The sequence below is a fragment of the Physeter macrocephalus genome, chromosome 16, assembly GCF_002837175.3.
Source record: "Physeter macrocephalus isolate SW-GA chromosome 16, ASM283717v5, whole genome shotgun sequence".
NCBI lineage: Eukaryota > Metazoa > Chordata > Mammalia > Artiodactyla > Physeteridae > Physeter > Physeter macrocephalus.
In genome coordinates, this window is record NC_041229.1 from 76,039,114 (window position 1) to 76,064,076 (window position 24,963).

At 34.1% G+C, this 24,963-nt stretch overlaps 1 protein-coding gene across 11 annotated transcripts in view; it reads left to right on the forward strand.

Moving 5' to 3' along the window:
• Nucleotides 1-24,963, forward strand: part of ANO5 (anoctamin 5) — a 137,325-nt gene that overhangs the window by 92,247 nt on the left and 20,115 nt on the right. For 6 of the 11 annotated variants that reach the window (XM_028500869.2, XM_028500871.2, XM_028500872.2 and 3 more), the window contains 3 exons: nt 1,255-1,433; nt 2,827-2,932; nt 5,876-9,625. In XM_028500869.2, the coding sequence (XP_028356670.1) occupies nt 1,255-1,433; nt 2,827-2,932; nt 5,876-6,097 (507 nt within the window). In that variant the 3' untranslated portion in view covers nt 6,098-9,625. Of the gene's footprint in view, nt 1-1,254; nt 1,434-2,826; nt 2,933-5,875; nt 9,626-24,963 lie in introns of those variants that run through there. The other 5 variants (XM_055078798.1, XM_055078799.1, XM_055078795.1 and 2 more) reach the window with 4 other exon arrangements.

Consider the following 24,963-nt stretch of genomic DNA (forward strand, 5'->3'; position numbering starts at 1 on the left):
ATTTTACAATGAATATTCATCTACAATAATGGTATAAAAAATGAAGTTGATAATAAGATACCAAAAAAGAAAATTTAACCACTTAACATTCATGCTTCTGAGGAAGCTTACTGTACAGAGATGAAATAAAATTGAAGTTATAAGGAAAGCTTAATTAAAATGAAAACCTATCAAAATTTTCCTAGCTGATTTTAGGAATCAGCCAGAACCATATTTATAAAAACTATATACCAATAAATGCTTTTATTATTGAAAAAGAAGGAAACCATGAACTGAACATGTAACTTATGAAACTAAGAAAAAATGTAAAACTAATCAATAGAAAGTAGTAAGAAAGAATTAATGAAGATATAAACAGAAATAAATTAGAAAACAAACAAAAAGCAATATAATTGCTAAATAAGTCGAGTTGATTCATTGAAAAGATAAAATAAACAAAATTGAAAATCTCAAAGAATTACAGGGTACAAGTGAGAAAATTATAAGAATGTTATATATGCATTTATTCTAATAATTTTAAAATATATTTGAAATTGTCACTTTTTTAGAAATAAAACTGCCAAAATATATTCAGTAAGTGATAATAAAACATGAAATGGACCAGTAACTATAGAAGCAATATTAAAAGATTTTTAAAATCTACCACTAAAAATGTAGATGGCAGAGCCAAATGGTTTTAAATTGACTTATCTTACCTAAAGGAAACATGACATTTATAGTATTCCAGAGCTTAGGAAAGGATGGGAAAATACCATTCCTGTGGCATCAAATACTGAAATTAATTGCACTGAACTGTGGGAAATTTACCAGTACGATCTTCTATTTCTTCGTTCTCCATTCCCTGCACACACACACACACACACACACACACACACACACACACACACACACAAAGTCCAGGCCAGTAAATTTGGTTAAGGAGAATAGAACTGTGTTATGAAATAATAAGAAATGTAAGAAATGGCAAGCCATGATGAAAGGAGATAGACACAGGCATGGTGTTTTTGGAGACAGATACATTTAGGTTAAATTTTCAATGTAGGACTTTCTAGCTATGAAATCTTGGAATACTGATTTTACACTGTAAATGAACTATTTTATGTTCTAGGTCAAAGACTCATATATTAACTTGATTAATAATAGCATTCTAATCATTTTGCATCCATAAGTCATATGGAACTGAAAGATATACAAATCACACATTTGTAAAACTGCATTGTTAGCTCATGATCTCCCTCTTGTTTTGTCCTTTAGGCTTTTATTGTTGCATTTACATCGGACATGATTCCCCGTTTAGTTTACTACTATGCCTACTCAAAAAATGCCATTCAGCCTATGAAAGGGTATGTCAATAACAGCCTGTCAATATTCCTGATAGCCGATTTTCCAAACCACACTGTACCTTCGGAAAAACGAGACTTCACCACTTGCAGGTTTTCTCTTGTTTTCGTTTTACTTTTAAAATGTATTTCTTAAGTTCTCCATTTCCTTCATGTCTTACAAAAAAAAATTTACTTGGGGCAGTAAAAATCCTGGATAAAGTGCATCAATTCTAGAATTCACACATTGTATGGTTCTGATTTGAAAAAGTAGAATGCCCAAAAGTAGATAATATTATGGGTAAAGATAATGTCAATTTTGAATTGTTTCTTATTTTCTAAGTTTATTGGAAAAATTTTCTTCAACAAATACCTCCTTGGTCCCAAGTTGTAATATCTATAATCATACAGCATGGTCATATTTTACGTGCATTTAACCTACTTGAATTTAACTATGTGTCCTCAAAAAGAGGCAGAGTAAGGAAGAGAGAAATAACAATATGATTAGTTCACCAGCCATCCCATTTAAAAGGTTTCTTCATGTAGGGAGTGTGAACTTGGATTTGTAAACCTGCTGCTTCCACACTCAGTGTCTCATGTACTGTGAGGATGTTTTTACTCTAGGATTTAAAGATTATATATATTTATTTATGTATGTGTGTATATGTATGTATATATATATGTGTATATATATATCTATATCTATATATATATATATATATATATATATATATATATGATACATCAAGTCTTTTAACCTTAAACCAACTGCTTCATCTGGGATTCTAACAACAACAACAAAATACCAGCAAAATGTTACAACACAGGTAGACAAAAGCGTTGTTATATTCTATATTTATATAGAGAGGAATCATAACATGGGCAACTGTCAGATTTCTTGATGTCATCACTTCCTGCCTGAACTAAATCTTTGAACATTAATATCTAGACACTTGCAGAAAAAAATGAACTCACAAATTGAACACCAAGAAAACGCCAGAAGGATAATAAGGAAAACAAAAACAATGCAGTGTCATATAAGCCGAGAAAATAGAGTTTCAAGAAAATAGGAATGGTCAACAATGTCAAGTTCTGTTCTTCACAGGTCAAATAAGATCTGGATTAAAATGTTCCTTCAATTTAATGATAGGAGACAGTTGGTGTCAGTGGAGTGATGATAGAACTAAGTGTGTTAAGGAGTAGGAAGAGAGGGAATGGAATGGAAAGAGCAAATTTTGCTAACTCTCTAGAGAAATTTGTCTCTGAAGGACAGGAGAGCAGTTTCACTTGTGTCTCCTGCTACATATATACTATACAAAAGTAACTTATGGCTATTATTTTTATCTGTATAGGAAAGATAAATGTTTCATAATAGCAATTATTTTCCTTTGACTTGACTTTTGTTGTCAACTGAAAGGGTCTCTTACAAGAAATAATATGAATTTATACTAGGTCTCTTTGTTTGAAGTTATAGCTTATATTTTGCATTTAATTCCATTTTTTTCAGGTACAGAGATTACAGAAATCCTCCTGATCACGAGGAGAAATATTTTCATAGTATGCAGTACTGGCACGTCCTTGCTGCTAAGATGACCTTCATCATAATTATGGAGGTAAGCCTTTATTAACTTTCATGCCAGTTAGTCTCTTTTCTCCCTTTAGGCATATATTTCTAAGCGTATTTGTTCCGCAGAAAATTAGCATTATCTCAATAGACTATTTTGAAGGAAGCATTTGTTGTCATAAAAAGTAAGTTAGGAATATTTTAAGTACAATGGATTGCCTATTACTCACTTACTCTTGTTGAAGATACCAAGGTAACAGAAAAGAAAAAATAAGACCTCTTTCTTTGAGTTCAGTCAGAGGGCAGAGGACCCACTTATTTTACTGAATATCTATTATTAATAAATAGTGGTTCCAGAGGCTATAATAATAACTTTGTAAGTTCGGCTTTATTATTCACCCTTGACAAATGAATCCAACAGTCAGCAAAATTAATTAGTTGGTTTAAAGATAATCGGCTAATATTAGAGCTGGGTTTCAATGCCAGATGTCTCACTGCCAAGCCCTTGATCTGTCCACTATATTATGTTTCCTACCTTGTGGAAAAGCTAGGGTAATTATGGATATAAGACATTCAATACAAAAGAACCAATACAGAGGCGGTATTTGACTAAGTTACAAATTGAGTGCTACAAATCATAAGACATGAAGGCCAATAAGGGAGAGATAAATAAATGTTAAGCATTTTTTCACTCGACAGTAAAGGCCAATAATAGACTAGATAAGTCTAATGCAAGAAAACACAAATTCCTATCAGTTTTTGTTTAATTTATTTTATTTTTATCAAGGTTATACATGTAAGTAATTTAAATCCTCACCCCTCTCAGTTCCTTATGAGTTTATCACTTTCATTCTCACATTTTCCATCAGCGGTTTAGATCACCTTTCAGCCTGGTAAATTACAAAAGGAATTCTTTGAAATTTTTGTTTCTGTTTATTTTTTTTGATCATCCCAGTCTCCGACTCACCATCATTCTGGGACTTCTCTTCAACTTCTCTTATACTGAATACTATATTTTCTTCAACCTATTTTTCTCCCATTCTTGAATTACTAGCTTATTTTGATAAAGCACATCTTTCATTAATTTTCTGAGGAAAATAATGGACAATTTTTGAGAACTTGAATATTAAAATTTCTTCTTTTTCCACATAGATAATTAACTGGTATAGAATTTGATTAAAAGTCATTTTCCCTGAAAATTTTTGAACCAACTTTTTTTAGGTATTCCTGAAATTTTCCAAGACATTGCTCTATTTTCTGTCAGCTTCTAGTGTTGCTATGAAGTACAATACCATTCTAATTTCCCATTCTTTGTTTATGATTTTTTTATGTATCAATAAGCTTTGAGGATTCTCTCACTAGTCCTTCTTTTATGAAACTTTACAAGACAGTCATGTGATGTTGGACTATTAATATTAATTGTTCTGGACACTCACTAAGCCCCTTTGACCTGCAAATGTAATTACCCTTTTTTTTTTTTTTTTTTTTTTTTGTGGTATGCGGGCCTCCCACTGCTGCGGCCTCTCCCGTTGCGGGGCACAGGCTCCGGACACGCAGGCCCAGCGGCCACGGCTCACGGGCCCAGCCGCTCCGCGGCATGCGGGATCCTCCCAGACCGGGGCGCGAACCCGGTTCCCCTGCTTTGGCAGGCGGACGCGCAACCACTGCGCCACCAGGGAAGCCCTAATTACCCTTTAAGTTGAGAAAATTTGCTTGTACTATTTCTTTGATAATTTCCTTCTTTTCTCTGTTCTATCTTTCTGGGACTTCTGTTATTCAAATGTTACAACTGTTTTGAAATTCTATTATATTTATCATTTATTTTCTCTCCTATAAATAGTCAGATTCATATCTTTGTCTTTTTATTCTACTATTCTCTTGCTCTCATCATTATCTAGGTATTCTCTAAGTTCCTATTTGTGTGCTTCAGTCTTACCCTTTCATGTTAGAGAGTTTCTTACGTATTTGGTTGTTCTTGGCAATCTGCTCATATTTAAGAGTGAAGCAGTGAAAGCCAATTATAAGCTTTGTGTGCATACAGGAAGAACGTCACTTGGGTGGGCTTCACTGTAGGGTGATAAAGGGGCCTTTTCATTTGAGACCTACAACATTTTGATATCTATAATTCTAAATTCTCTGATTAGTTATTTTTCCCAGAGAAACAATCCTCCAACCTCCTGTTTGTTGAGCTATTTCATGACTGTGTTGAGAGCCAAGAAAGGCAGGAGGGACTAGAGATCTCATGGTCCAGAATGCTGAATTGCATTGAGTTGCCCTGTTTTCAGTATGGTGCCACACCTCCATCTTTCACCATCTCTGCTGCCTGTGAGTTCATAGCTCTCTGTCTTAATTTCTTCAGAAAATATAATTTCTGCAGAAAATGAGGTACTCAGTTGCTGCCAGGGCGGGGTTGGAGAGAAGTAGTTCCTGAACATGGTTGAGAGAGAGGCTCTGAAAATTCATCTGCCCCTTATACAAATTATTAAATAAGCCTCTTATTTTTCACTCCACCCACACTACACCTTCAAAGTCCTTAGTACCTTCTTTTCTGAACTTTTCTGATGATTTGAAACAAAATTGGCTTTTGTCTTGATTTCTACCATCACTGTATCACCAACTGCAAGTTTAAGTGCCAGCTTTCTTCACTCTCTTGAGTCTGTTATCACTGTTTCCTCCCTTTTTTGTGTGTCTTTGTGAACAATACAATTTTTAAATTTCTTTACAAATATTTTATTAGGTTTTCAGGAGGAAGCATAGATGAAGAGTATATTCAATAACCATGTTCAACTGGAATCTCTGTAATCACATATTTTAGTATATATTTGTTCGCTTAATGTTGGTCTTTGTAGAAAAGTTCCAGGACAGGGACTATATCTCTTTGTTTTTCCTTCTAGCTACTGTATCGAGCACAGTTTGTTGAACGAATGAAACAATTTGTAAGAACATCTGCTGAACATTAGCAGTGTGTCTGATTTTCTTTTGTTTCCTCTAGCATGTTGTGTTTCTAATGAAATTTTTGTTGGCGTGGATGATCCCTGATGTTCCAAAAGATGTTGTGGAAAGAATCAAGCGAGAAAAGTTAATGACTGTCAAGATTCTCCATGACTTTGAGCTTAACAAACTAAAAGAGAACTTGAGAATGAATTCTAGTGATTTTGCCAAGCATCTCATGATTCAGGAAAACAAAGTACATCTGGCTAAATCAGCAACCTAATCAACATAACAAGTAAGCGGCTGGTTGCCTGTCTGACTTCACAGTTTTCCCTGGGTTTGGGGCCAGAAGCCAGAAGCTGAGTGTCAGTTTTACCCTTTCTTCTTTTTTGCTTAACTCACAGTTTTTGTACATTCATATAGAGGCCAACTTAGTGGAGGCTGGAAGAATACCACTTGTCTGCTTCATTGGCTGGGTGGGCCCTCCCCAGATATGCTTTTCTGGGGTTCTATAAATGATTGTTAAATGTATGTGTGAAATCAGAATATTGGAAGATCATGGGATGTTCCAGTTTAGAATTAAACACTGGACGTGAGGTGTCCCATCACCTTCCAGTGCAGCTGCACATTTTCATGGTCTTCATTCTATTGGGTTGTGTTATCTCTGTCCCATCAAGAAAAGTATTGGGACAAAAAGAAAAGAAGTGAAGAGGTCTACTGAGCCATATATATATCCTGCCATTTTAGACTATGCAGATGAAAAACCAATATCGGATGAGATAAGAAAACTTACATATTAAAAATATTGGGTAAATATCATGGCAGGGGTTTGTTCCCCAAATCATCCTGAATAAGGTAAACTTCCATCAGAATTCCAGATAGTCCTTCCAGGTAAATACAAAATTGATTTTTCAAGAGACTGAACATTTGAGTTTCAGCAAAAGACTAACAACTAATTTCTTTAAATATAACATTTCAGAAACAGTAGTTTTAAGACTGGATTATCTTATCTGGGAAACAACATTAAGAAGGTATTAGATTGTTTCAGGTCTTTAAGTAAATGAAAGATATAGAGAAGTGCGTCTGTCTTCTTAGTAGTTAATGAATGCAAGATAGTGTATATTGATTAATTTATTGACTTCAATCTAAAAAATCATTGAATTATTTTTTAAAATAATTTTTCTTCCACAACACCTATTTTGCATCATGAAGCCTATTTGAGCATTAACTATTTGTATAAGTTAGGTACAAGTTGTTTATGAAATTCTATCTCGTTTAAAGCAGTCTCAAATCTTCTAATGAGTTTACAGTTGTTTCTATTGATGCACTGCTGTACAATGCTCAGTGCCTTGCTCCTATGCCTTTGCCCCACAAGATGTGGTTTTACTGTTGATTTGATGTGATGTAACATCTCAGGTGTGAGCTTCTTTTAGAGAAATCGTTAGTTTAACATCAATCACAGAGTTTAACACCAAATGTGGATCAACCAAGTAAGAATGAGGTGATGGATTTGATAGCTAAGTAAAAAAAAATATATTCGTTGAATTATTTCTCTCATACTTAAGCCTATGGCACATGTACCCCAATTCTTGTTCTTCTTTCCCTTAAAAAATACTTAATATATATTTTAAACACTATAGAGTGATGTAGTTTAATTTTATAACATTTGAATCTCTAGTTTCAAATTACACTTCATTTTCAAAAGAATAGTGTTTTTTAATTGCACACAAAAGAAGAAACTTTATTACAAGATTTTTTAAAAAGTAGTGTTTCATTATTTGATCCTAATACGATTTTATAGAATTGCCAGTATTAAGTGTATGGCAGGTAGTATTAACTAATGATCAATATTAAGCATTTAGAACTGAAGATTATGAATTTATGAAACCATGAGACAATTACCCCAGTATTGGCAGTAATGTATCATCCACTGGGTAGATTTTATGAACATTTTTGCATAATTTGAAATGATCTCATTATTGAAGAATGATTTCACATGTGGAGGAGATTATTTTCTTTGAGAGAACCAGTTAGTGTTACTATGAAATTAGGCACAGATGCAGTATTTTTGCTTGTCAAAGGAAACTCTGTTACTATGATGTTGTACAGCTCATACTGCTGCCTTCCTGGGAGCTAATAAAAATAAGGAAGAGCATGGAAATCAGTTTCTCAGATATAAGGTTTAATTTTTATGGCTTAACAGTGTTTATAGAGCTAGACTGTAAGATAAATAAAGACAAATTTAATTCACATGGTTATCTGTACACTGCAATCTTAAAACAAAACAACTCAAGTGTTGGGTTTCTAGGATGTACAGAGAAACTAGCAAGGGAAGAAATAGTTTTTAAGATAAGTAAATAGTTCCTATGATAGGTAGATATTTTCCTTTTAAAATGTTGACAGATACTTTATATTCACATTTCAATTTTCTACCAAGAAGTTTGTCACATTTTAAAAGGAAACACAAGTATCTCTCACTTTCCTAAAAGCGTGATGAACAAAATCCAAAGCCAAATCGATTCAGATAGATTTGTCTTGTCTAGTTAAACCCATTAGTTATTGTAAGTGGGCAGAGTTGAGCACCTGACTACCAGATGTAAGTTGGTATTTATCAGCATGGCAGATGTTTTTATAATTCAATCAAATCCATAGTTATTTTTTTCAGAAATGTTCCAGAAATCATTTGAGACTTTATTTGAAATAATACGAAGTACAAAATCCAAAGGAAAAAAAACCTCTTTTCAAATGTCATCTCAAATTTTCACCTTCATCAGTTTTTCTTTGCACAAAAGAAGCAGAATCCACTTCAAAACATTTCTTTTAGAGGAACCCATCAAGAAGAGGGGGGTGTCTTAATTAAATGGAATGCTATCTTATTTTTGCTGCCTCTTGTGACTCCTCTTGACTTTAACAGTCTTCTTTTAACTAAGCCATCAAGCAAATTATCAAGGAAAAGAAAAAGGAAAGAAGAAGATAAAGAAGAGGAGGGACAGAGGAAGGAGATGAGTTCCCTCCTTTTGAACCTGTGTGTGCTCCTATGGGGAGAGAGGTGTTGTGAGGTGCATTGTGCAGCTGTGGATGCTAAGAAGAATGTCTCTTTCCTAAACCATCTAATGAGGGTGAGAGAAAAGCCAAAGAAATTTCAATTTGAAAACTATTATATGTCAAAAGTAAAACTTTGATTTCAAAGTGACTTTGTAGTGTCAGCTGCCATGTGTAGCCCTGGGTCTCTGTTGATTACTCCAGTTGAGGCTGAGGAATTTGTGCTGCTGATTCAAAAGGTGAATATATTGTTGTGAAAGAACAATATTCTCTTTTGTTTTTAATCAGTACCAGTTATTATGTTATCAAAGAATGTTATTAAGGAAAATAGCATTGCAAGAAGTACCATTGGCCAGGCTTAGATGTCTGCTCACATGAATCCCTATTACTGTTATGTTATTTTTTTTCTAGATGGTATTTTACTCCACTACTTTATGTGTAATAATTCAAGTATGTCAGTTATTCCAGGATTATATAAAAATTCAGGAGAATATTAAAGCGTGGTTCAATGTGTGTTAGATACCTGCTTCCCTCCCCTAAAACTGTTCGACTAGGTGTGTCTTTCCTATGAAAGATTATATGCCATGGTGTTAACCAAGAAAACAAGTGCTTTCTTTTCTTCTCTTTCTTTCTTTCTTCCATTTTTTTTTTTTGCAAGGAGGGTGGTATGCAGGTACACAGGAAAAGTATATCTCTTAAGTTACATATACATAAATCTCAAGAGATTCAAATATGCACAATGAATAAAGTAATACTTAATTTTAAACTACATTTTGACATAGCTTAATTTATTCTTACAGTAAAATATTGATATGCTTTTTCTGAATTTGAGTGCTCTAAGAGGTTTTGAGTCATTTTTTGTTGTCTAGAAATATTAAAATGCATTACATATAACATGTTTAATTCACAAAATTACATGTTTGTCACATTTAGAGATGCACAGTCCTTGAAGGAGTCTAGATGGTCCAGAAAAAATGGAGAAGGTGGTAATTTTTTGTTGTTTTGCCTTTTTATCTTTTCTACTTTGAAAGGTGATTAAAATGAACAGAAAGGCCCAAGGAGAAAAATAGTGCGTTGAGATATTTTCCAAAATTTTTTCTAGGTCCACCTTTCCCCAAAAGAAATCCACAACCAGCTTCCTTGGAATTGTCTGGGCCGCTTGTGAGATATGCATATCCCTTGGTCCTATCCCATATCCCTAGGAACAGAGTCTCTGGGAGAGGAGCTTTTCAAAATCTTCAGGGTTACTTTGGGGAGTGGGATATAAGACTGATGAGAATTTCATAAAAATGCCAAATTCCCTAGCCAGAAGTATTTTTTGTAATAACTCTCAAACATTTATTTATCATTCCAACCTATCAGAGAAATATGTAGGCGCAGGATTTCCAAATTTGTCAAACTGTTCTAATCCTGCAGTGTGTAGAAGTAATTGAAATCTTACACCCTCAGAGCCCTAAGCCTTTGTAGTTAAGAAAATAATTACATAAAATAACTATAGAAAATACTTTTTAAAAGAGGGGAGATAAGATTAAATATATTTTATTTTAAATATATTTACCAATATATTTTTATTTTACATATATTTTACCAATATATTCAGGCAAAGAAAACTGCATACTGGTGAGAAATTAAATGCATCACATTCTAAGTTTTAAAAATACAAATAGATTCTCAGACAGGATATAATTAGGACAGCAAAAGTACTGTGAATATTGTAGAATAGAGGATTTGTTATAGAGATAGGCCTTTTGAAATTGTGGAAGGAACTGGGAAGTAATGGTCTGGGATGGAGGTTTTGGAGGGTCAGAAGAAAGGTACCATTTAGCTCTCCTGAAACACCGCCATGTTTGGACACATTGGAGTGTGCACAAACATCCAGGTACTGAAGTGAGACTAGGGAGGAAAGCTCAGGAAGGAGTCTGTGGAAAGCTGTGGCTCCTGTGTAGCTACTACTCTGAGCTTTCAGCCAAGCTTCACCCGGGGGCTCAGGGCCACTCCTGGCCAGAAAGATCTGGATGTGGAGTGGAAGAGAGTATTGACAAGTAGAGCCCACTGGACCCCCTTCTGTGTGTCCCTCCCCATAACTGGCTTCAAAGACACTCAGAAAGAAATAGCTGTGGCTTCCCTTCTCTCTGCCTCTTTTGTAACTCTAACCTGATGCCATATAAGGAAAAGACTTCTGGTAAATGCAGCTTCACCAAGTTGACAGAGTACAAACTACCATGTGGACAAAAAAAATTTTAAATAAAAATAAATAAATTAAACTAAACTATTGGTCATTTGAACAATGTGATTAAAAAATAACCTTAATTTACCTTCATGAAATGTTGTACTCAATAACTGAAGAATAGGAATTTCTTTTCATGCAAATTCTAAACATTTACAAAACCTGACCAAATACCAAGCCATTAAAAACAAGCAAACAAACCAAAAACCCCAGCAATTTCAGTGGGAAAAAATTGATCAGATAATTTTCTCTGTTCACAATAAAAATGAAACTAGAAAACAAAAATAAAAAGATAACCAGGAAAATTATATTACAAATTTTGAAATAACTCATAGATCATGAAATGGAATTTAGAAAATAATTTCAGTTACACGGTATTGAAAATACCGTGTAACTGAAATTTTATGGATGCACTAAATACTTCTTATGGGTGGTTTTCAGGGAAAATGTATAGCTTTTAATTAGGCTACTTAAAAAGAACAAAGACAGAAAAACAGTAAGCATCAAAAGAAGAGAATAGCAATATAACTTTTTTAAGAAAAGGAAAAGGAAGAAAAAATCCATTTAAGAGGAAAAATTAATGAAAAGCATACAGAAAGCATTATTCTTAATGGGAACATGTTAGACTCATCCTGTTTTTAATCAGCAACAATAAATTACACTTCCATAATAAAATTCTGGGTTTTATTCAGACCACTGAACCCTGAGAACAGCTAGAAAAGCTGGGTAAAATGTTTAAAAAATTAATTGAAAACTTCAGAAAATTTCAAGGCAAAGGGGGACTTGCCTTACAGAACCAGTATCTAGGAAAGAAAAAACAGCCAGAGGGAGTTAAGGCGTTTATGGTGATTATTTCCTCTTGAGAAAATTGGAGATTCCAAAAGCAAAAATAATAGCTGAAAAGAAGAGAAGTTAAGCTGAACATTCAACAGACTTAGGGATTAGGAAAAGTAAGTTTAGGTTCCGCCAAGAATAAGTAGCCCTGGTAAAGTTCCAGAGCTTTCTTTTGAAACATTCCATATAAGGACACAGAAAAGTTGAAAGTAACAGAATGGACAAAAGATATGCCAGGGAAACACTAAAGTAAATGAAATGAAATAAAACAGATTTATACATATATCAGAAAAAGAAGATTGTGAGGCAAGATGTAATATTAGAGATTGATGTATTTTACAATGAAAAAATGGTAATTTAATCCAAAAATGGATGGAAGACCTAAATAGACATTTCTCCACAGAAAATATACAGATTGCCAGCAAACACATGAAAGGATGCTCAACATCACTAATCATTAGAGAAATGCAAATCAAAACCACAATGAGGTATCACTTCACACCCATCAGAATGGCCATCATCAAAAAATCTAGAAACAATAAATGCTGGAGAGGGTGTGGAGAAAAGGGAAGACTCTTGCGCTGTTGGTTGGAATGTAAATTGATACAGCCACTATGGAGAACAGTATGGAGGTTCCTTAAAAAACTAAAAATAGAACTACCATATGACCCAGCAATCCCACTACTGGGCATATATCCTGAGAAAACCATAATTCAAAAAGAGTCATGTACCACAATGTTCATTGCAACACTATTTACAATAGCCAGGACATGGAAGCAACCGAGGTGTCCATCGACAGATGAATGGATAAAGAAGATGTGGCACCTGTATACAATGGAATATTACTCAGCCATAAAAAGAAACGAAATTGAATTATTTGTAGGGAGGTGGATGGACCTAGAGTCATAGAGTGGAGTGGAGTCAGAGTGGAGTCATACGGAGTGGAGTAAGTCAGAAAAACAAATACCGTATGCTAACACATATATATGGAATCTAAAAAAAAAAAAAATTGGTTCTTATGAACCTAGGGGCAGGAATAAAGATGCAGATGTAGAGAAATGACTTGAGGAAACAAGGTGGTGGGGTGGGGAGGGGAATCTGGGACGAAGTGAGAGAGTGGCATTGACATATATACACTACCAAATGTAAAATAGCTAGTGGGAAGCAGCTGCATAGCACAGGGAGATCAGCTCGGTGCTTTGTGACCACCTAGAGGGGTGGGATAGGGAGAGTGGGAGGGAGGCACAAGAGGGAGGGGATATGGGGATATATGTATACATATAGCTGATTCACTTTGTTATACAGCAGAAACTAAACATTGTAAAGCAATTATACTCCAATAAAGATGTAAAAAAATGGTAATTCAAAAAGCATACATAACTTCTAAATATGTGTTATCTAATAACACTTAGGAAAATATAGTTTAAAATGTTGATAGAACTAAAAAGGATAGTAAATACTGTATTTGGAAATGTTTACATGTTCTTAATAACTGATAGGCTAAAGCAGAAAAAATGCAATAAGGATATAGAAGATTTAAACAATGCAATCAGTGTGACAAATGACAGATAAAATTACATCCAACAATGGAAAAACACACACTTTTCAAGTGCACATGAACCAAAATGGAACATGCCCTGAGCCATAAAGTGTACACAATTAATTTCAAAGGGCTGAAATCATTTAGTGTATGTTCTCTGACCATAGTGAATTAAATTAGACTTCAACAAAGATATTAGAAAAGCCTCCAAATGTTCAAAAATGAAGCAACACAGTTGTCAATGCCGTATGGATCAGAGAAGAAATCTCAGTGGATATTAGATAATATTTTTAAATGAAAATGAATGTTGATATTTCAAAATTTGTGGGAAGCAGCTAAATCACTGTTTTAGGGTAATATATAGAGATCTTAATGCTATTTTTTTAGAATAAATTATGAAAATCAGTTAAGCTTCTGTCTCAAATATATAGGGAGAAAATTAGCAAAATAAGGCCCAAGAACAGAGAAAAGAACAAATAATAAAAATATTAGAAATCAATGAAATAGAAAGCAAGCATACAATAGAGAAATTAACAAAGACAAAAGTTGATTCTTTGAAAAAAATAACAAAATTGATAAACACCTAGCAAGAAACGATTAAGAGAAATCACAAAATCAGGAGAATGTCTTCATGACTTGGGATAGGCAAAACAATAACCACTAAAGAAATAACAGATAAATTTAACTTGTTTAAAATTAAGAAATTATATTCAACAAAAGTACATTGAGTGTGAAAATATATGCCACAGATAAGATATTTCCAAAATAAAGAGCTTCAGAATTTACAAAGAAGTTCTGTATAAGAAAAATAAAAAAGACTGACAGCCCAATTTTACAGGTGGGCAAAAGACTAACCAGACATTTCACAGAAGAGGTTATCCAAGTTACCAATAAAATATGGAAAGGTAAACAGCATCATTAGTTATAACAGAAATGCCGATTAGACCAATACACCCCCCACTAGAAGGATAAATATGAAAGGACTGATAATACCAAGTGTTGGAAAGGAGAGGAGCAGCTGGAATTCTCATACATTGCTAATGAGACTGAAATTTTTTACTATGACTGAAAATTGTTTGGTATGAGCTACTAAATCTAAATATTAGTTCACCCTATGATGGAGCAATTCTTAAATACTTATTTCCACCAAAAGACATGTAAAGAATGTTCATAGCAGCTTTATTTATAATACTCTAAACTAGACACAATCTAAAAATCCAACTACAATGTAATAATTTTGTTATAGTAATTAAAAAGAATACTAATAGTAATGAAAATGGACTACTCATGGATAAATTTCACGGAAAATAAAAGAAGGTCAATGAAAAGGAGTATTTTTACATGTCTACATGTTTTTGATATATATATAGACTTTAAAAAGAGGAAAAAAACTAACCTATGATGTAAAAATCAGAATTATGGTTACTTTTGGGGGGAATTATCATTTGGGAGAACACATGAAGGAGATTCTTGAGGTGCTGAGAATGTTTTATATTTTCATTTGAGTTGTTGTTACACAGATGTATACATAAGTGTAAATTCATCAAGCTGTACACTTATTCACTGTACTCTATGTAAGTTATACATCAATAAAAAAAGCATTGAACTTATAACCATGTAATAGAAGATACTTACAATATATATTTTTGACAAAGCCATAATCACAGTATTTTTGAAAGCTGCTACAAATTTATGAGAAAGACAGCATGTTGTAAAAATGGTCAAGAGGCTTGAACACACACTTCAAAAAAGATTTCCAAATAGCCAATGAACACATGAAACATGAAAAAGTTCTCTACTTCATTAGCATGCTGGGGAATTAGTATTCAGGCAATATCCCTCATGTATATAGATGCAGAAATCCTCAAGAAAATATTAGCAAATCAAATCCAATAATGTGTAAAAACAATTACACACCGCCATCAGGTGAGATTTACTTCAGGTATGCTAGGCTGGTTCAATCTTCACAAATCAATTAATGTAATGCATCATATCAACAAGCCAAAGAAGAGAAAATATCACACAATCATATCAGTAGATGCAGAAAAAGCATTTTACAAAATCCAACCCTTGTTTATGATAAAAATTTTCAGTAAACTAGGAATAGAGGGGAGTTTTCCCAATTTGATAAAGAACATCTACAAAAATTCTACAACTAAAAAAAATCATACTTAATGATTAGAAACTTGAAACTTTTACACTAAGATCAGGAACAAGGTGAGGATTTCCCCTTTCACCACTGCTTTTCAACATCGTACTGGAAGTACTAACTAATGCAAAAAGACAAAAAAGAAACTAAAATGTATATAGATTGGGAAGGAAGAAATAAAACTATCTTTGTTCATACATGATATGATCACCTATGTAGAAAATATGACAGAATGGGGAAAGAAACCTTCTGGAACTAATAAGCAATTATAGCTAGGTTGCAGGATACAAGGTTACTGTACAAAAGTCAGTCACCTTCCTATATACATAACAGGAATGAACAAATTAAAATCGAAATTAAAAACAAAATATCATTTACATTAGCACCCCCAAACCGAAATACTTAGGTATAAATCTAGCAAACCATATACCTATCTATATGAGGAAAACTACAAAACTCTGATGAAATCAAAGAACTTAATACACAGAGAGATTCCATATTCCTGGATAGGCAGACTCAATATTGTCAAGATTTCATTTCTTCCTAATTTGATTTATAGATTCAATGCAATTCCAATCAAAATCCCAAGTTTATTATATATCAAATGTTTTTAATTCCAACAAGATATTTTGTGGATGTGAACAAACTGATTTTTAAAAATTATATGGAAAGGCAAAAATCCAGAATAGTCAACACAATATTGAAGAAGAAAAAACTTAAAGGACTGACACTACCCTCCAAGACTTAACTCTAAAACCATAATCATCAAGACAGTATGGTATTGGCAAAAGAACAAATAGATCAGTGGAACAGAATAGAGGGTCCAGAAATAGAGCTACCTACAAAAATATAGACAATTAATCTTCGACAAAGGAACAAATACAATACAATGCAACAAAGATAGTCTTTTCAATAAATGATGCTAAGACAACTGAACAACCACATGCAAAAAAAAAGAAAAACTATACACAGACCTTGCAACCTTCACAAAAATTAACTCAAAATGGGTTGCAGACCAAAATGTAAAACACAGGGCTTCCCTGGTGGCGCAGTGGTTGAGAGTCCACCTGCCGATGCAGGGGACACGGGTTCGTGCCCCGGTCCGGGAAGATCCCACATGCCGCGGAGCGGCTGGGCCCGTGGGCCATGGCCCCTGAGCCTGCGCGTCCGGAGCCTGTGCTCCGCAGCGGGAGGGGCCCCAACGGTGAGAGGCTCACGTACTGCAAAAAAAAAAAAAAAAAAAAAAAAAAAGTAAAACACAAAACTATAAAACTTTTAGAAGATAATATAGGAAATCTAGATGACCTCGGGTTTGGTGATGACTTTTTAGATACAACACCAAAGGAACAATTCATGAAAGAAAAAATTGATAAGCTGAACTTCATTAAAATTAGAACTTCCTGCTCATGAAAGACACTGTCAAGAGATTGAAAAAGACAAGCTACAGACTGGGAGCAAAGATTTGCAAAAGACATATCTGACAAATGACTGCTGTTCTTCACAGGAGGAGGAGAGAAGGTGGGCAGGAATAGCGGCAGTAGTAGCAGGAGAATATGAGGGAAGCACAAATTTGAGCAATATTTTCAACTCAAAATGGATGATGAAATCATTTTCAATGTTTAGGTATGATAATGGCGTTATTGCTATAATTTTGAGAGTACATATATTTTAGAGATGTATTCTAGGTATTTGTGGGTGCAGTGACATGATGATTATATCCCTCGAAACAATCCTAGATTGGGGAGGGGAGTTTAAATTGGAGGAGATATAAACAAAACAAGATTTCCAGGTGCTAACATTTGTTGAAATTCAGTAATGGGACATATGTGTTTTTAAGAGCTATTCTTTCTACTTTTGTATATGCCTGACATTTTTCACAGTAAACAGTTAAAAACAACAAGCTACAAACTGACCAGCAATTTCACTCTAGGAATAGTTGTTACAGAGATACAAATTTGTGAACTACATATAGAAAAATGTATGTAGAAAGTTGATAGTTCAAGTATATTCTATTCATCGTGATATTGTCTGTAACAAATATTGGAAATAACCTAAAAGTAATTAGTAAAGAAATGATTAAATAAGTTAACGTTATGGGATAAAACACAATCCATTCACTAAAATCAATATGGAGATTTTACAAAACAGTCATCTCATTTGTGTACAGTTAAGCTCACAATTTAACTCAAACTAGAAACTGGGATAAGCAACAAAAATATTATGCTATATTTTTTTTCTGTAATGACTCTATCTTGATCGCCACCTGCTGGTAGGCAGGGAGAAATATAATTTTTAACCGTTACTGGGTTTCCAACTTTGTTGGATCCAAAGACATAAACAGTACTTTTAGGTAGGTCTCAGTAATTCCTGGATAAAAATGCTCAGTTTCTCAGAGAGCCTGTCTTCTGTCTTGTTTCTACTGTAAAGATGGTGTTCCAGTTTATTAGTGGAAGGGAACGGGGCACGGGAGTAAGGTCTCTGGTCTCAGGCTGATTTTGGTGTGTGTGCTGCTCTCTGCTGTTCTTTGGCAAAATAACCCTTGTAGGTCAGGTCACTGGGAGCCCTGCTGGCATCCTATGGCAATTGAACCTGTAGTATTTTCTAGTGACATCCTATGGCATGTATATCTGCAGTAGTGTCTTGGATAATACTCCTTGAGAAGAGCAACTATCTTCCACTTGCCAGCTCTATTCTCTTCCAGGTTTTGCTAGCTAAAAGCCCCTAGGTTTATGCCATGTCCCCACCTTGCCCCTGGCCCACTGGCCTGCTGCTTTCAGCCTCTGCTAGATAGGGCCCTGAGTCTTCCAAGTGCACTTAGTGGCAATGTCACAGGTTCTCAGCTTAGGACCCCCTAATCACAAAAATTGAGGAAGCCTTGAGGAAGATGAGATGTTCCTTCTGATCAGACCCAGCTACTTGTTATTATGCTGGACTGATGCATATTAATGTGAAGTCCTCTGTATAACTTCCTCGTTTCCTCCTAGGGACTGCACCTGGAATGGGGGCAATTACTTCCTGCTTTCAGTGTCCCCCCTGCTTATTGCAGAGACTGAGATAAGGATTTGGGTGAAATACTATATTTAGGATGTGATTCCAAGGAGTGAGAAAGTGAGACAGAGAATAAAGCATGTGTTTATCAGTGGTTACCATTATGGGAAACTAGAGTTCAGTCTCACTGAGAGTCCTCAAAAACTGTGTAAAACAAAGCTCAGAATTATTACACTGAGGGATAAACAAGGTGGGGTCTTTATCCACCAATTCCCATCACTCACTGATTATGGGTTGCTTCTAGGAATAACTCTTATGAAATTCGACCTGCCCCACCAGGACAAGCACATTCCTGCAGTCAGAAAAACAAAATCATTCAGGTGAAGAGATGCAAGTATACCAATAATCTTTATGGAAATTGTCCATTGAAGCTGCAGGTAAACTTTAGGTCAGTGAAGAAAATGGTGGGGTACCAATGGCATCTGCTTACATGCCCTCATCTTATTAGGACATGTATTCCTCTCTGGACTGAAGCCTAGGAAGTTGAAAATGAGATCCACATCTGACTAATATGCTTTTCTCCTTCTGACTTTGTCTTTCTTATCGCCATCCCCAAAGACACAAGCAGTGGCATTTCTCACTTGTCATACCTTGCTTCTTCCTAATTCTAAATCCAGTCTTGCTGAAGTTTTTTGCTTTTGTTTTTGTTTTTGTTTTTTAATGGCAAACCAAAATTGTCTTCTCTATGAACTGGAAGAACGCCATGAATGACACCTCTAAGTTTGGCTCTTGATTGGTCAAGTGGAAGTCAAATGATTTTTTTTGAAAAAAAAGCTTTATTGAGATATAAATATACAACATACAATTCAATCCTTTAGAGTGTACAATAGCTGTTAGCATATTCACAAATATATGTGACCATCATCACAGCCAATTTTAGAACATTTTCATCACCTCAAAAAAATAACTCTGTACAATTTAGCTATCATCCTTTCCCTAGTCTTAAGCAACAATTATTCTACTTTCTAGCTCTGTGGATTTCCCTGTTTTAGGCATTTAATATGAATTGTATCACATAATATGTTGTCTTCCATAACTGGTTTATTTCACTTAGAATAATGATTTAAAATTCATCTACTTTGTAGCATATACCAGTATTTTTTTCTTTTTATAGATGAATAGTATTCCATTGTGTGGATATATCATTTCATTTATCTGTTTGTCAGTTGATGAACATTTTGATGGTTTCCACCTTTTGGCTATTATGAATAATACTGATATAAACATTCATGCACAAGTTTTTGTGTATACCTGTTTTTCATTTTTCTTGGGTAAATACCTACAAGTGGAATTGTTGGGTTATATGATAAATTAATGTTTAGTCATTTCAGAAACCAAGTGAATTAAGTAAATACTTTTACTATATATAATGCCTGTATTTCAAAATTATTAAACTCTTGCAAGATTCTATCGTGGATCTTAGAAGCTGAATATTACCCTATACTTTCTCTTTACATTCTTTTTTGAATAAATCTTAATTACTCTAGTTGGACAAACATCTTGTTCTGACTAAGGTGAATATTGCAGATTTGAAAATATGAATAAGTACACAAATAATTTTTGAAATAGTATTCTCTTTACAAGTATAAAAAGTTGTATGAGAGTTTGTATGAACCTATAAGTATCTTTGTAAGGATACACAACAAACTGTCAACAGTAACTTCTAAAGAGTAGGATGAGGGAAATAGGGAAAACATACTTCCATTTTTAACTTTCTGACTTGGTTATTATATGAATTTTATTGCAATTAGTATATAATAAATAGATTTGTTTTTAAAGCCTAGGTGATACGAGTGTGTAATGAAAATTAGTCAAAAAGTGATAAATCCAAATATTCCTCTTGGAAGGACTCATATATTTATTTTAAGAAAATTTTTATTGGAGTATAGTTGATTTACAATGTTGTGTTACTTTCTGCTGTACAACAAAGTGGTTCAGTTATACATATACATATTTCCACTTTTTTTAGATTCTTTTACCATAAAGGTCATTACAGAGTATTGAGTAGAATTCCCTGTGCTATACAGCAGGTCCTTATTAGTTATCTATTTTATATATAGTAGTATGTATTTGTCAATCCCAATCCTCCAGTTTAATCCCTCCCCCCCTTTCCCTGCTAGTAACCATAAGATTGTTTTCTACATCTGTAAATCTATTTCTGCTTTGTAAATAAGTTCATTTTTACCATTTATTTAGATTCCACATATAAGTGTTATCATACGAAGAACTCATATATTTAGATTTCATTAAGTGAACTCCTTGTAGTGTTACATTAACTGACTTGGAGTTTTAATTTTTTTCCAGCTTTTCTGAGATACTGTTGACATACAGCATATATGTTTGACGTGTACAACATGATGATTTTATACACATATATTGCAAAATGATTACCACAGTAAGTTTACTTAACACCGTTGTCGTCTAATATAATTACCTCTTTTTGTGATGTTAACATTTGAAATCTACTCTCTTCATAACTTTCAAGTATATAAAACAATATTGTTAATTATAGCCACTATTCTGTACATTAGATCCCCAGAACTTATTCATTTTATAGCTGGAAATTTGTACCCTTTGACCATTTCCCCATTCCGCATACCCAAAGCCCCTGGCAACCACCATCCTATTCCCTATTTCTATGAGTTTGGCTTTTTTAGCTTCCACATATAAGTGAGGGCATACAGTATTTCTCTGTCTGTATTATTTAAGTTAGCATAATGCCCTCAAGTTTCATCCATGTTGTTTCAAAAGGCAGAATTTTCTTCGTTTTAATGGCTGAATAATATTCCTTATATATATATATATATACACACATACCCTGTTTTATTGCACTTTGCTTATAGTGCTTCACCGATACTTTGGTTTTTATAAATTGAAGGTTTTGGGCAACGCTGTATCTAGCAAGTCTACTGATGACATTTTTCCAAAAGCATTTGCTCACTTTGTGACTCTGTGTCACATTTTGGTAATTCTCACAATATTTCAAACTTTTTCATTATCATTATATTTTGTATGGTGATTTGTAATCAGTGATCTTTGATGTTGCTACTATGACCCACTGAAGGCTCAGATGATGGTTAGCATTTTTTAGAAATAAGATATTTTAAAATTAAGGTATGTACATTCTTTTTTTGCATATAATGGTATTTCATATTTAGTAGACCACAATATAGTGTAAACATAACTTTTATATGCACTGAGAAACAAAAAAAATTGTGTGACTCCTTTATTGCAATATTTGCTTTATTGTGGTGGTCTGGAACTGAATGCACATATCTTCAATGTATATATATATGATACATTTTCTTGATCCATTCATCTATCATTAGACTTTTAGGTTGTTTCCATGTCTTGGCTACTGTGAACAATGCTGCAATAAACATGGGTGTGCAAATATCTCTTCGAGATGATAATTCCATTTATTTATCACAAAGTGGGATTGCTGGATCATATAGTAATTCCATTTTAAATTTTTTGAGGAAGCTCCATATTGTTCTCCATAAAGGCTGTACCAATTAACATTCCTACCAACAATGCCCAAGGGTCTTTCTCCACATCCTTGGCAATACTTATTATCTCCTATCTTTTTGGTAAGTAATGTTCTTCAGCTTTGTCTTTCTCAGGATTGCTTTGGCTATTTGCAGTCTTTTGTGTTTCCATACAAATTTTAGGATATTTTCCTATTTCTGTGAAAATGCCATTTGAATTTTGATAGAGATTGCACTGGATATATTGATGGCTTTGGATAGTACGGACATTTTAATACTATTAATTCTTCCAATCCATGAACATTAGCTATCTTTCCACTTATTTGTGTCTTCTTTAATTTCTTTTATCAATGTCTTATATTTTCCAGCATACAGATTTTCACCACCTTGGTTAAATTTATTCCTTTGTATTTTATTCTCTTTGATGCTATTGTACATGGGATTTTAAAAATTTTCTTTTTCAGATAGTTCATTGTTATTGTATAAAAGCACAACTGATTTTTGCATGTTGACTGTTTATCCTGCAACTTTGCTGAATTTGTTTATTACTTGTAAGAGTTTTTTGGTGGAGTCTTTAAGATTTTTCATATATAACAACATATCATCTGGAAACAGAGACACTTTTACTTCTTCCTTTCAGATTTCGATGCTTTTTATTTCTTCTTCTTGCCTAGTTCTTCTGGCTAGGACTTCCAGTTATATGCTGAATAAGAATGGTGAGAGTGGCACCCTTCTCTTTTTTCCTGCTCTTAGAAGAAAAGCTTTCAGTCTTTCAACATTGAATATGATGTTAGCTGTGGGTTTGTCATATATAGTCTTTATTATGTTTACATAATAATTATTAAGTAAATAGTATGATTACAGTTTCAGGAGATTAGTACCTCCTTGTGTAACTTTTTCCTGAAGGTTTAAAGAAAGAATTACTTGTTGTAGTTGGAGAAATGGGGAGTGATCACTGATGATGCTATGTTGCCTGAGGCTTTCTCTTATGTTATTCCTGCCTTCCTCAAGTGACATTACCTCAAAGAGGAGGTGTCTTTTAGAGGAGTTAACATAGTGATATTACATAGGAGAATCACTGTAGTGATATATTGCGTTGGCCAAAAAGTTTGTTTGGGTTTTTAGGAGTATCAGCACCCACTAAAAACACAGTAATTTAGAGAACATATACACTAATAGCAAAAGTTTTGGACACAGTGGATAATGAATTTAAAATAAAATGATTAATTTGTTTAAGAAAATAAAAGAGTCTTTAAGAAACATAAAATAATATATTCTTAGAAAGAGAACAACATAGAAATATTACTAGCTATGATTAATAATTATAATGAAAGGATATTGATTTTTTTCTTTAATAAACTCTAAAGAAGGAATAGCCAACTCATGTGTCCTAAGAATCCAGACTGGAAGTTTAAGAGTATGAAAGATTGCTCAGGAAACAAGAAAAATCTCAAATAAGCAACCTAACCTTACATCTAAAGGAACTAGAGAAAGAACAAGCAAAACCCAAAGTTAGTAGAAGGAAAGAAATCCTAAAGATCAGAGCAGAAATAAATGAAATAGTGATGAAAGAAAGAAAGAGAGAGAGAGAGAGGAAGGAAGGAAGGAAGGAAGGAAGGAAGGAAGGAAGAAAGGAAGGAAGGAAGGGGAAAGAAAGAAACAAGAAAGAAAAGATTAATGAAACTAAAAGCTGGTTCTTTGAAAAGATAAACAAAATTGATAAACCTTTAGCCAAACTCATCAAGAAAAAAATGGAGAGGGTCCAGATTAATAAAATCAGAAATGAAAAATGAAAAGTTACAGCCAACACCACAGAAATACAAAGGATCTTAAGAGACTAACTACTATGAACAACTATATGCCAATAAAATGGACAACCTAGAAGAAATGGACAAATACTTATAAAGGTACAGTCTCCCAAGACTGAACCAAGAAGAAATAGAAAATATGGACAGACCAATTATATAGGTTGATATACTGGGTCAGAAATGATTACTTTTTATTCTCACAAATAGCATGAAAGCAAGAGGGAGGATGCTAGGGAAAGCAAGTTGAGGGGAAGTAAAGACATCAACAAGGGGTTATGGTAAATGTGGCTTCTGTTTCCGATACCAAGAGACGCAACTCCAGTATATCAACAGCAAGTCCCTTTGGTGGGTCTCTGATGGATTGTGGACCCTGAGAGAGCAGGGTTTAATATGTGGGAACAGATGTCTGCATTGTCTGTGTCATTCATTGCAGCTGGGAAGAGTCTAGGAAAAAGAGAGATGTGGGGTGGAAGCACCGTGCTTGCTGACAGTTTCTTGTCTTGGCAAAACGCTCATTCTGGGAAGATAGAGGTCACCTTCCATCTTATGGAATCACTAACATATTGAAGGGAGAAAAGAATTACAAGGGGTGAACTGAAAGTTTTAAATAAGATGAATGGGGGGTTAGCTTATAAACAAGTCAGATAATATGTGTTCATAACCACTTGCTTCTCATACTGGAACTCCAATTTGTATTACTCTTTTCTTTCTTACATCCTTCATTAGTTTTGTTCCTTTATTCTTTCTTTCACTCTCTCTTTATTCCCTTCCTTTCCTTTTCTTCCCTTCCCTTTCCTTCTCCTCTTCTTTTAATCATTTGATCAGAGTAATCCAGTGAAACTTTTCACAACTGAAAACCATCTCATTCCTTGTTTGGAAGATATATAAGATGTTCTAGGGCTTCCCTGGTGGCTCAATTGTTGAGAGTCCACCTGCAGGGGACACGAGTTTGTGCTCCGGTCCGGGAAGATCCCACATGCCGCGGAGCGGCTGGGCCCGTGAGCCATGGCCGC